We start from the raw sequence: 12,114 nt of genomic DNA, 5'->3' as shown, positions 1-12,114 counted from the left end.
GATTTACTGCGTTACAATGAGACGGGGGGGGGGGGAGAGAAGGAGAGAGAGAAAAGTGATGCATGTGTTGTAGCGTGTGTGTGTGGGTTTCAGGGTTTCTTATGCTGTGTTTGGGCTCCGCATGCATTATTACATTATAATAGCCTACACAGACAGTATAGTCTATGCGCACATGTACATGCGTATGTGACCAGCACAGTGCACAGTGCGACGATTCGTTGCGACAAAAGCCTACATTATAAATCAGTAACTGTTGGCCCTTTTGTGTATGGCAAAATCACTTTACTGCTTACTACCAATAAGAATAATCCCATCTGTATCCCATGCAAGCCCCAGAACATTGGCGATACTTCAGTGGATAGCAGTAGCACTATGCAATTATCAGGTGTAACATGCATGGGATTGTGAATACATAACTATGCACTGATCTGAATGCATTAAAAAGTATGCATTTACCCGAAGCACGTTTCCAAAACCACTGCATTTTAAAACGGGACCAGCAGCTTGTCATGCAATAAAACGGAGTATGCAATTATCGGGTATGAAAATGTTATTGCTTATGCATTTTTCGATGAACTTGATTATAAACGGTGGAATTATAACAGTTAATACAATATTATACAGAGGGAGGGATCAGACATTGGTTAAATAATAAGTTGACACGAAGATGAGGCTGCTTATCTGTCCCCTGTGACACAAGTGTGTCCACTGCGATACTTTTCTGTGAGATCATTGTATGCTGAGGTCACTGTGTGGCGTGTGGTAACATTGTAGACTGTGAGGGGTCTGGGAGGCTTTCAAATGACTCCTTATTATTACACTTTAAATTGCCTTAACTGTAACGACATCCGTGTTGCTGATAATGATGCCTGTTTTCACCCAACTGCTAGTAACACTCAATCAATCTTTTAAATCACTAATGTTAAACAAACGAGGACAATTACAATGCAGGCTCTGTGAGTATGAAACACTGATGCTACTAACCCAACAGTTCTGATTTTGCTTAAATTACCACGGATGCAGTGTGAAAAGGTTATTTTGCTATAAACAAAATTGCCCTGGGTGAGGGTGTCTCCTAGTAAATAAATACTATGAGAAGAAACCTTTCTGTATTGGTCAGTTTTTACAATGAAAGTGAAACACTACTTTAGTTCAACAAGAGCCCAGAGTGTACCTTGGAATCAAAACGGTTATTTTCGGGTTTAACTATAACAGAGCTCCTTTGATTATTCTGATTTAAAGTATCTGTATTGTATACATAAGAGCTGGTAAATCCTATAGGTTGGGGATACCTCCTAGGGCAGGGGTTCCCAATGTCTGGTGATGGAGGTCCAATTTCCAGGTGGCATTGGATGGGGGGCCACATTAGAAAATTAACCACAGATGAAAACTAAATATGTCCCAGATTATTTCCTATACATTTCTGTTAGGAGACATTTACAAACTGTAACTCTGGTTTTATTATTTTCCTCCAAATTACATGTGCAATTTGTAACAAAATATTCAGAAAGTGTAAAAATACAGTAAAGGTTCAGAAAAGGAGTGGTTGAAGGTTGGCCCTGGGGGGCCGCACCAAATATCCTCGAGGGCCGCTTTTTTTTCACCCGGGCCACCCTTTGGGATCCCCTGTCCTAGAGTCATGCTCATCATTAATCTGAAAATGCATACATTGCTCGTAAACTAAATACAAGCCAGTGCAACAATAGCAACTGAGGAGGGGAATTACGTGAGATTACATACCAGTATGCAAATTCATGCTAAATTAGGTCATAATCCCAGCAATTCCTAAATATGGGATGCATTATGATGTTAATCTCCATGAAAATATGGACAGCAGATGTTATCTTCTCCTGTTTTTATTTCAAAACTCTGACTTATATGTCTCCCATGGTTACGGGTTCATCTTCTGAAAATATGCTTTGCCATCAAACTTTTTTCACAGCCCGTTTATTTTTTTCTATTAAATGTTTACAGTACATACAACTTATCTTATACAAGGACTACATGCTTAACAAGGTGTTTTACAGCATGTTTTCTGATCTTAAGTAAATATTTAGCACTGCCTGATGTTGAAATCTTTAGCGTACCCGAAGACATATTTACCTTTTTTTTCATAACATTAAGACAGTAACCAGACAAGAGCTGTATATAATGTAATGGTTTAACCTTGACTATGTCTCACAGTCATGAGTTAAGTATGTAATTACCTACTTCTGTTCCAAAGAAGGATTAAAATAAAACAAAAATCTATTATAGGCAGCTTTTTCTGGTTTCACTCGGGTATATTTTAGTGTCCTATTTCAAGCTAAAGAGACTGAAGCAGGCCAGGTCCTCTGAGAACCAACATCTCTTGTCCAAGGATGTCGTGTCCCCGTTCACTGAAACTGGTTGAAACAGCATGTCACTTTTCACCCATAAAGCCTCTTCAGAGAATAAATATATTTCACGAGATTATTAGATTTATAATTAAGGTCTTCATTAAGGCAAAACCTCCAGATGTTTGATGATATTGCATGTGTGGACACGTGTCGTGCATCAACCTGTTAACTTACATGCACCTTTTTTTAAAGATTGTGGTGTCAGAACTGTACTGATCCACACACTGATAACCTTCAATCACAATGTCCTCACAATTGTTTTTTATTGGTGGTGTCCTGTGCTTAGTAGTTACAATACAAAATCTAAACATGCGCTATAGAGTCAAATCACACACAAAACAGTTTCAGAAACCAATGTTAATTCACGGTCCACATTTTATTAGAAGTTGCTCTCAAGTGCAATGTCTGTCACAATGAGCGTGGCGAGGCAGCTCTGAGGCAGCATGCATCACACAGAGCTGAAGCAGAAGAGACTGAGGGGCAAATGGGGGGGTTGAGGGGGCGAAAGGGGGGCACGGGAGAGGCAGAAAGCCTAAAACTGAAGGAGAGGAAGACAGGAAAAGAACAGGAGAAACTTCCAGCAGTAACCAGTCTTGTGGTGAAACTTTATTACGGGAAGACACAGTTCTCCTCACTTTCTTCTGAACAGAACTGACACTCTGGGGATGTAATGCAACTAGACTGGGCCCAAAAAAAACAAACAAACAAAAACAAAAAAGCACTCTTGGAGGTTTCTGAATCTTAGTAACTGTCTACTCTGGTATTCTGAATTAAATGAAGGAACGTATTCAAATATTCAACGCAATCAGATTTGTGTTTTAGAACACTTTAAGAGAAGATGCAGTCATGCCAGCAAATAGAGTAACTTAAACCGATAGGTCAGTACAGGGAAATATTTAAAACGTATTCAAGCTTAGACCATAACTCTTGAACACAGTGGATAGAGAGACTAAGCCCAGTCAGTTGGACCCAGTGGCCGCTGATTATTGGCATGGGCAGCAGGACAACCCACTTAAGTTAAGGTGACTGTGGTGCTCTTTGAAACAGCAGAGAAGTGCACAGTTTATACCACAGCGCTAATCTCCTCTCAGACCAGTGTCATCTCTCCAGAACTGCACCTTCATTACAAGCACTAAAAACAATATCAAATAAAATAAGATTAAAGAAAAATACTCTATACCCATTTTTGATATCTTTAAAACACAATCGATGCTTAGGTTTGGTCCAGGAAGAGGTGTACAGTTCCAGTTTTCTTTCAGTCAGTCCTCAGACACCAAGCAGAGTATGACCCCCATCCCTGCAGGCTGTGTCGGCTCCACCACAATACCTTTTGGGATAGGGGAGGGGGTCGGGAGTTATGTCGAAACCTCTCCTCTCCTCCTGTCGGGGTGTTCTGCACGCCCCGCCCTCTGATGCCGTACCTCCAGGTGTTTGCTCTGGACCCTGTCGAAGTGCTGCAGCAGCTCTCGGTAGTCCACGCGTGAGGGGACTGGTTTACTCGATCCAGAGTGCTTAGACTGGGGCCTAGAATAAAATGGACACAAGATTAACTATATTAATTTTCTAATCCCCTTGGGTCCGTTTCTGCAACTGCCTTATGGTTCTTATTATATACATTCTAAATTCTGTCAGGGTGAAAGGAGATCCCACAGTGAATTCTGCGGCCCTGGGGATATTAGCATTTGCTGAAACAATATACACCTGATTCACTGAACATGAAAATATACTGCCGTTTCACCTGTTCCACCCAGCTCAGCTTGCATAAAACACAAAATTAACTGCATCATATTCTGCAAACCAGGAGTTTTTTTTTAATGGACACCAATATATTTAATTAATATTTAAACACATCAGAAGCTAACCACTTTTTATGCCATCCACACGATAAATACCTTTCAAGTGTTTGTGAGCATTTACACATTGATATTTCTATTTTCCAATCCTATTAAGAACAATGTAAATAAATGAAATAAACAAACTGTCCAGAAGTGTCCAGTCATTCAAGATTTATTACCGGACAAAAATTTGACCATAAACTGAAAACACCGGTGTTGTGAAGTCCAATGGCATGTATGTTCCTGAACATGATTTAAATTTTCCCAGTGTTGACTCTCAATTTAAAAAAAGCCGGATCCACTACCAGCTAATGTGGCAGGTAAGATTGCGAAAAGTACCCACCATGGACATAATATATGCCGAAATAAGTCACTTTCATGGGTTATTATAGAGGGAGCAATGTGTAGCCAATCTAACAGGAGTGTATCAAAGTTGTGAAATGCAATGCTAGAATGACACTGCTTTCAGAATAATGGCCTTCTCATTATAGACCAAATGCAGCAGAGAGCTTGCCAGTGAATGGGAAGGGGGCCTGGCCTGGGCTGGGATGGGCTGGGCTGGGCTGGGCAGATTTTAGCAACGTCCGGAGCTACCAGTTTGTTCATAGGCCTCTGGTTGGTGACCTTGAGGCACAACAGGGCAAGTAATGACTGCCGTCTGGGGTCCGTGAACCGCTTTAAAGTCAATAATCTCCAAGGAGCCCTTTTAATTTAAATCAGCCCCACAGGCTCCTTCCGCTGCTAATGAGCTCGCTCTTCTCCCCATGTCGATCAGCCTGGCCGACTGGCCCACATAAATTTCGCCCGACGTCCAAGGCTGCAGCCTGGCTATCACCCACATCTGTACTGTACTTCAGCATGCGCGGGTTTCAAGCTGATCTTGCAGAGCACGTGCAACACAAGCACTGCTCTCAATAGTTGTGTCCAGGGAGTAAAAACTCTTCTATTATGGTCTGTGCCAAGCCGCCGTCTCCCAGGCAGCGTTAAGATGGCTCTGCAATTACCCTACATCCTGAACGATTGTGTTAGCCTGAATGCATATGCAAGTTATTTTTCAGACATTTTACATTTCAATACCTATAGAAAATAAGGGAAAGTTCAAAAACATATAATCCTTACATTAAAAGTGGGCTAAAAATAAATCATTATTATAATATTAACATTGAGCTAAGGATGGTATATCTGAAACCACATGAAAGGGAGGATTTTTAGTATGTTTGTTATTGCAAAGCCACAGTCCAGTTACACAAAGTTATTATATATATATATATATATATATATATATATACATACATACATACATACATACATATATATAACACATTACATATATTGTTTACTATAGAATAGAAAATTAGATACAAATTAGAAATCATAAATTTAAAAACACAAAACAAGATTCTATTATTCTGCCTGATGACAATGAAAAAAGCCTATGTATAATGTATAACTGCAGAGGTCCGGAGAGGATGAGAATATAATCCCAGCTTTAACATCTCCCCTAACTAGGTCAAAATTAATGTCATGCAATGATCATCTCACAGTGACAGCATGTGCGGCCAATTCCAGATGAGACCTGAAAATAAAATAAATAAAAAATACTCCATAATGCAATGTAGCAGAGACGAGTGTGAAATTGACAGAAACAAAGATTACAGAAATTTTGAATTCTGAATTTTGAACATGCACACGCACAGCCTCACCAACACTGTTTCAGCCCTGTGTATTTTATGTAGTGGCTAAAGTGGAAGGCTTTGAAGTTTTTCTCCAATCCTGGACTTTTTAAACATTTCCTGAAAATCTAAAAGGAACATATAAACTGCCAGTTTAAAACAAATTTAGAAGTTCATATTGAGTCAGGTTTACCGCAGTATATTATGTCATAGTTCCCCCTCTAAACAAATTCAACTGTCGGATATCATATTATTCCACTTTCACTTTAAACAGGTGCAAAAGTGGCGGCAAGCATTGAAGCAAGTTGTGAGTTTTTATATACACATATATGATGCATAACACTAATTACAATGTTTGTGTTTGAAACCCAGGTGTGAAGCTGTCTATTATGATTTCTAAAAAAATGTTGAAAAACAGGTCAGAAAGAGGACTTTACATTTTAATACGAGGTAACGGTGATGTTCTGATCTTTGAATGTCAACTTGCACATAAACTGTGTGTGACAGGGGTTAAACAAAGCGAGAATGTCATCATTAGACCCAAGGGCATTCAAACACTCATTCTGACACTGAAGCAGAGACAAAAAGTCAGGTTGATAATGGGGAGAAAGGTACCACACAGAAACGGAAACAGCAACAGAAACATTACTAAAATGCTTATCATATTGAAAGCTTTCCAGAATAAAGTAATCTATTTGAGACTGACATAACATTTTCTTCAGAATAACTTGCCTCACCTCATAATGAGAGTCACCATCTTCTGTGCTCCATCAACAATGCTGATCAATACTCACCAGCCAACAGACATATTTATGTATGAGTCGCCTGTTTAACCCACAAAGAACAGTAACGGCCTGAATGTTTGTCAACAATGCCAAATACTGACTGATACCAAACCCTATGCATAAGGAACACTTTTGTTGTTGTTACATTCCAAACTGTACTGGTATTGAAGAAAAGGACAAACGGCCAAACCCAAACTCACAACTACAATTCAGTCTACATACTTCAGAGCTCATGTGATTATTAACATGGAGGTACAGGAGCCTGGAGGCAGAGCTGTGGCTCCTGACGGTCATGTGATCAAGGTTGGTGTACATCTCCTATGGGCCCAGACATGTTAACATCAGAGATGCTTCTTAGGGAGTGGATTCTGATTCCCAAAACACAGACTGCAACTGTAGAGCAACCGATTGAGCGCATTTTCCTATACCCAGGGCTGTTCAACTCACAAAAACTATTGACACTGGCATGTAATGAAGTCTGTTGTGTTTTCTGCAAGGCTATGGGCTGATAAGGGGGAGTGTGGTGTAAGAGGTCACTACTGAGCTGATCGATGAAGGGGGTGAGGGGCGGAGGTGTGTGACGCACTGCAGTGGGGTGTCACAGTGTACTCACGCGGGTCTCATGAGCTCGGGGTTGGGGACACAGCGCAGCCTGTGGGAGAGCAGCTGGAAAGCCTGGCTCTGGGGGAGGAGCATGAGTAGCCCGTACAGGGCCTTGATGAGGTAGGGATTGTTCTCAACATCCAGAAGCTGCAGTCGAAGATCTGAAAGCCAGAGAAAGAGAATAAAAGGAATGGTGAAAAGAAGAGAAGAGAAGCAAATCTAAAACACTGTAATGCCAGTAGGAGTGATATTAACCGAATAAGGGCAATAACCAGACAGTCTAACTGCTTTGCTTCCACCCCCCTTTATTAAAATACGCTCGTCTCCCTTGACCACCCACAGGCGATGACCTCACACTCAAGTGGCCTCCTGATTGGAGGGTTCTACATCCACACAATTCAATCTGCCAAACATCCGGATGAGCACATGAAACACTGGGGAGGCACACGCTTCTCCTGCCGGAGGCAACAAGTACCTCTTTATGAGGACAAGCACCTATGATTCATAGATATTTTTAGTCTCTGGAAATGTCACTTTCAAGCAAGCAGGTAAGGAAACGATTGTTACTCTCACCCATGAGCTTCTGTTACTCAACTCCCACTGGTGCCGTAAGCTGTCTGAGCAACACAGCTAAGCAAGACCATTCAGAAAATGCCTGTGAATCTCATTCTCTCTCTCTTTTTATCTGTCTCCCCTCAACCATATTTCATTCTCCAGCTCATAAGCTAGGCTCTAAGTGCAATAAACTACCATGCTGCAAATCAAAACACACACATAACTCTGCCTCAGATCAGCACCACATACGGGTCTCTCTCCCTGCCTGTGCATCACTACTCTCCGGTCTGTGCCCCGTGTTCCCTTCTTTCAAAAGATCTCTGTCCGGGTGAGAGGCAGCTAGGTGGCCAACCCAGCACAGTGAGGACGGGGAGACACTGTGGTATTGCGGTGGCAGTTTTTCCCCTCCCCACCCCCACCTTCCACTGCTCTCCATCCCACTGCCCACAATGCTGAATGTAGGTCTGTGCTCGCCTACAGCCATCAGTGATCAGTTCTGCCCCAGTTACTGAAACAGCATTGGCAGCATGGTGTCTTTACATACATACATACATACATACATACATACATACATACATACATACATACAGAGGATAGAACAGAAAAAAGGTTGATATAAACGCACATTCACACACACATATTATACACGCACTCATGCAGGAAAACACTTCCTCATACTGGTAACATCTTTAGTAAATAGATAAATAAATATCATACATAAAATCATGTTCCTCAAATAATATGGGGTAGGGGGAAGGGAGTGGGGGAATAAACAACAGAATGTGGGATTAACACCTCGATAGAAACATCAAACTACAGATGGAGCGAGATCAGCTACTGTAACCATCGCAGCCAATCTGAGCAGACCTGCCTGATGTAGGCATTCATCTGATCTGTACCGACAGTGTTGATGATGATGATGAGGATACAGCCAGTCAATGCTGTATTTTTTTCTATCCTGTCTGTTGGGATTGAATGTATCCGAGTAACAACAGACGAAAGGAAAAAAACAAAAACGTCGACAACAAACATCAGGTGTGACGAGGTGGACTGAGGTGCAACGGGACTCACAGGTGAAGATCGGACTCTCGATGAGCTGCACCAGCTTGTCCACTTCCATCAGGAAATCCACAGTCACTTCCAGGTCGCCACTGATTGTTGACGTCAAGGAACTAACCAGTCACATGACTTACACAGTACCCCACACTCCACACACAGCAGTCTGCAGAGAAGTATGCACAGAAGGACTAGGGGAGGGGCATGTTGTAATTGTTCCCGTTTCCTCTGCAAGATCCCAGACTTGACACTGTAAGTATCAGTAGATAATGGATGTTGTTTTATGTTTTGTGGAGAAATTTTTCTTCTTAAGCTTAGCTATGCGAATGCCCTCCTTGAACCTCTGCACTGCAGTGTGTTAAGCAATGCTAAATAAATGCTAGAATTGGGTATTTCCAAATTGGGTAAGAGGCAGCATGCCTTCTAAAAACATTCAATGTGAAAAAAATTAAGTACAAGATGTTTTGCGGCGATTTGAGAAAAATTTAAACACTGTCACACTTAACATTCCAGGAATTAACTTGTGTTTTTAATCCAGCTCCAATAGTACATCAAACTGAAGCGCTATTTCTTTAAATGCCTTACTCTATATCTGCACTGCCCTGCACAAACAATAGAGTTCGGAGTGTCAAAGCAGTAAATTACATCCCGAACTATTTATAAACCTAACACACAATAACTACATCACAGCTGGGCCAGGAGTGCTATAGCGAAAGCAGCAGAAACCCTCTGAGGCCATCTTACCATGTGCAGTACTATATATGTAGAACAATGTACAGACAGGAAAGAAGAGTGGAGCATTAGAGGGAAAAATACATTAATTATTAAATTTAGCTTTAAATCTAAATTATTTACAGTTTTTACAGTTTAGTCAGATTTTTCTATCAAACAACAGCCTCTGTTTCCCCCTTATGTCAGGGTTTCCCAACCTTTTCAAGCCTAAGTCAGACCTACATAAAATAAGAGTTTGTGCAAAGAATATTTTGCAGCCCCCTTCACATTGAATGCACCTAAGAGGGTTTGCACTCTTGAAAAGTGCAACGGCAGCCAGAGTGGTTTCTCCTGGCATGTATAAACAGCTCCTCTCCATCTCCCTCTGCCTTCTATAAATGGAGAAATAAGGGGGACAGGGCAGCTGGTGAGTTTAATGTCATAGTGTGAGAAGACTGCACACAGACCTGCCAGTACAAAACAGAATACATTACTTGACAGCCTTTCTTCAGCGATGAGAGTAGACAGTCTTTCTGCATTTGTAATTTTAATGTGCTGGATAAAACTGTTTATTCTCTCAGTTTTGAGTTCCCTTTAAAAATTCGCATTAGAGCGACATATAGACTGAAGACTAGAGTTAGGGTTAATGTCCATTTACCACAAACAGAATTACCTGAGCAGTTGCGTGTCTAATGGGTAAACTAAACAGACAGAATGGCAGATTGGCTGCAGCTTCATGTTTTGGTGTTGGATGGGGTTTAGGGCTAATAAAAAAAAAAGTGTTTATTTGAACCATTATTCTAACTTAACCCAAACCCTGACTCTAGGAAAGACTCTCATTTCACTGTACCATGTTGAAGTCTGGATCTGTAGCTAGCTAGTTCTATCCCAATCCAAATCTGTATGCAATACATACTTGCTAAAGTCTTGAAATCTCGAAACCTGATTTTGTCCTTTGCCAGATGTTAGATCTTCCAGCAAACATCACCTTTTTGATAAACATGAAGAACCAATGTCCAAAATGTTAACTTGAAGAAAGGTTCCTTTATCATGCCTAGGCATTTTCATTTTAAAACGCTGCAGCAGACACAGGGCCAGAAGGAAGCAGGGTGAAGACTGAGCGACCGCTACCCTTGCACATTACTGTTCAATCAAGAAATACAAACACACCTGGGCTCATTACGACATCTGCAGTGCGCCCCAGATAAATCTGTGATCCTGGATATCAAACAGGAGGTGGTGATTTGATCAAAGCTATTTCAAGCTATCTTATACACCTCTTCTTTTCCCAAGAGAGACAGGAGGGGAAAAAATACAGTCTGCCTACAGAAATCCATATAGCAATTGAAGAAAGGAGTGCGCACTTTATTCTAGACAGAAATTATATTTAATATGGCAAAGGAATGATAATGAGCCACCCCCATCCTCATTAGGGTGTTTCTTGTTTAAAACATGATAGGAAAAGCAAGCTTTCCCAGTGATCTTGCCTTATTTAGTAAACTGTGGCATGTGATGCATCTTATCCAACAAACTGTTTTGACTCTGACCTACCCTGCATACCTCAGTCTCTGGCTGTTTTAGGAACTGTATAACTCTAACCCAAGCCTGAAACTACAGATGGGACCAGTCTTCTAAATGTGCTACATTAAAGCTGGTTTGCATTGATCAATACTAATAGTGCAAATGGGTCTACTAACAGAATTGTTACACACAGGCAGGGGAAACAGGGAGATGCAACTCCTGCTATTTTAATCCTGCGTTAAAGGTGAAACTGTAGCGTCACAGCTAACCTCCCCACACACTTCCCAGCATACAAACAAAGTGCTGACAACACAGAGCTCATTCTTAACTTGTAGGTCATTGCTCTCCGAATGCAAGAGATGTCACAGTCGATCTGGATTGCCACAGCCGTGCTGTGCTGCGAGGTCATGTGGAGCTGTGGAATTTCTTATGCTATTATCTTGACATCAGGATTCTTCTGAACTGTACATGACAATGCTCTCTCCTATAACTCTTTAGCATCACATACTCTTGGGACAACACAATGCTATCTGTGATTCAGTTAATCAACCAAAAAATCAGGAGTCATTCCATGCTTTAAAGCATAACACTTAAAGGCTAAAATATTGGTTTATGTTTTAACCTGTTCAAGATCTACATCTGATGTGCATGTAGTTGTATTGCTGAAAGAACTGTGTGAGAACCCAATCTTGGTGTCCAACTCAGGAGGATACAACTTCTGGATCAGGTCGTAGGCATGCTTGTAGTTCTGCGTGAGGAAGCACAGGGAGACGGTTGCCACAGGATTGTGACACCAGGAGCGGTACAGGCAGCAAAACAGGGCGCAGCTTTCCTGGGGGAAATAAAACACAACAAGGCCCACGGTGAGAGAGAGAGAGGCCACTCTCACAGCCTGGGGAAACAACTATGCATTCTGGGACAGATACAGGAAGGCTTTTGCTGCAGCAGTATTATAGAGAAATTATTACAGTTTGGAAACAGGACTGACAAAAACCAT

General features: G+C 41.3%; 1 protein-coding gene across 1 annotated transcript in view; it reads right to left on the bottom strand.

Moving 5' to 3' along the window:
* Window positions 1-2,735: 2,735 nt before the first annotated feature.
* The window catches only part of vac14 (vac14 homolog (S. cerevisiae)), a 43,731-nt gene continuing 34,352 nt past the window's right edge, over window positions 2,736-12,114 (bottom strand). Inside the window, exons 16-19 of the mRNA XM_066713669.1 lie at window positions 11,831-11,949; window positions 8,901-8,980; window positions 7,285-7,435; window positions 2,736-3,902 (exon numbers count right to left, since the gene is read on the bottom strand). Coding sequence (XP_066569766.1) covers window positions 3,734-3,902; window positions 7,285-7,435; window positions 8,901-8,980; window positions 11,831-11,949 — 519 coding nt within the window. The 3' untranslated portion in view covers window positions 2,736-3,733. The remainder of the gene's footprint in view (window positions 3,903-7,284; window positions 7,436-8,900; window positions 8,981-11,830; window positions 11,950-12,114) is intronic.

The sequence above is a fragment of the Amia ocellicauda genome, chromosome 9, assembly GCF_036373705.1.
Source record: "Amia ocellicauda isolate fAmiCal2 chromosome 9, fAmiCal2.hap1, whole genome shotgun sequence".
Classification (NCBI taxonomy): Eukaryota; Metazoa; Chordata; class Actinopteri; order Amiiformes; family Amiidae; genus Amia; species Amia ocellicauda.
This window is presented reverse-complemented; position numbering and strand designations above follow the sequence as displayed.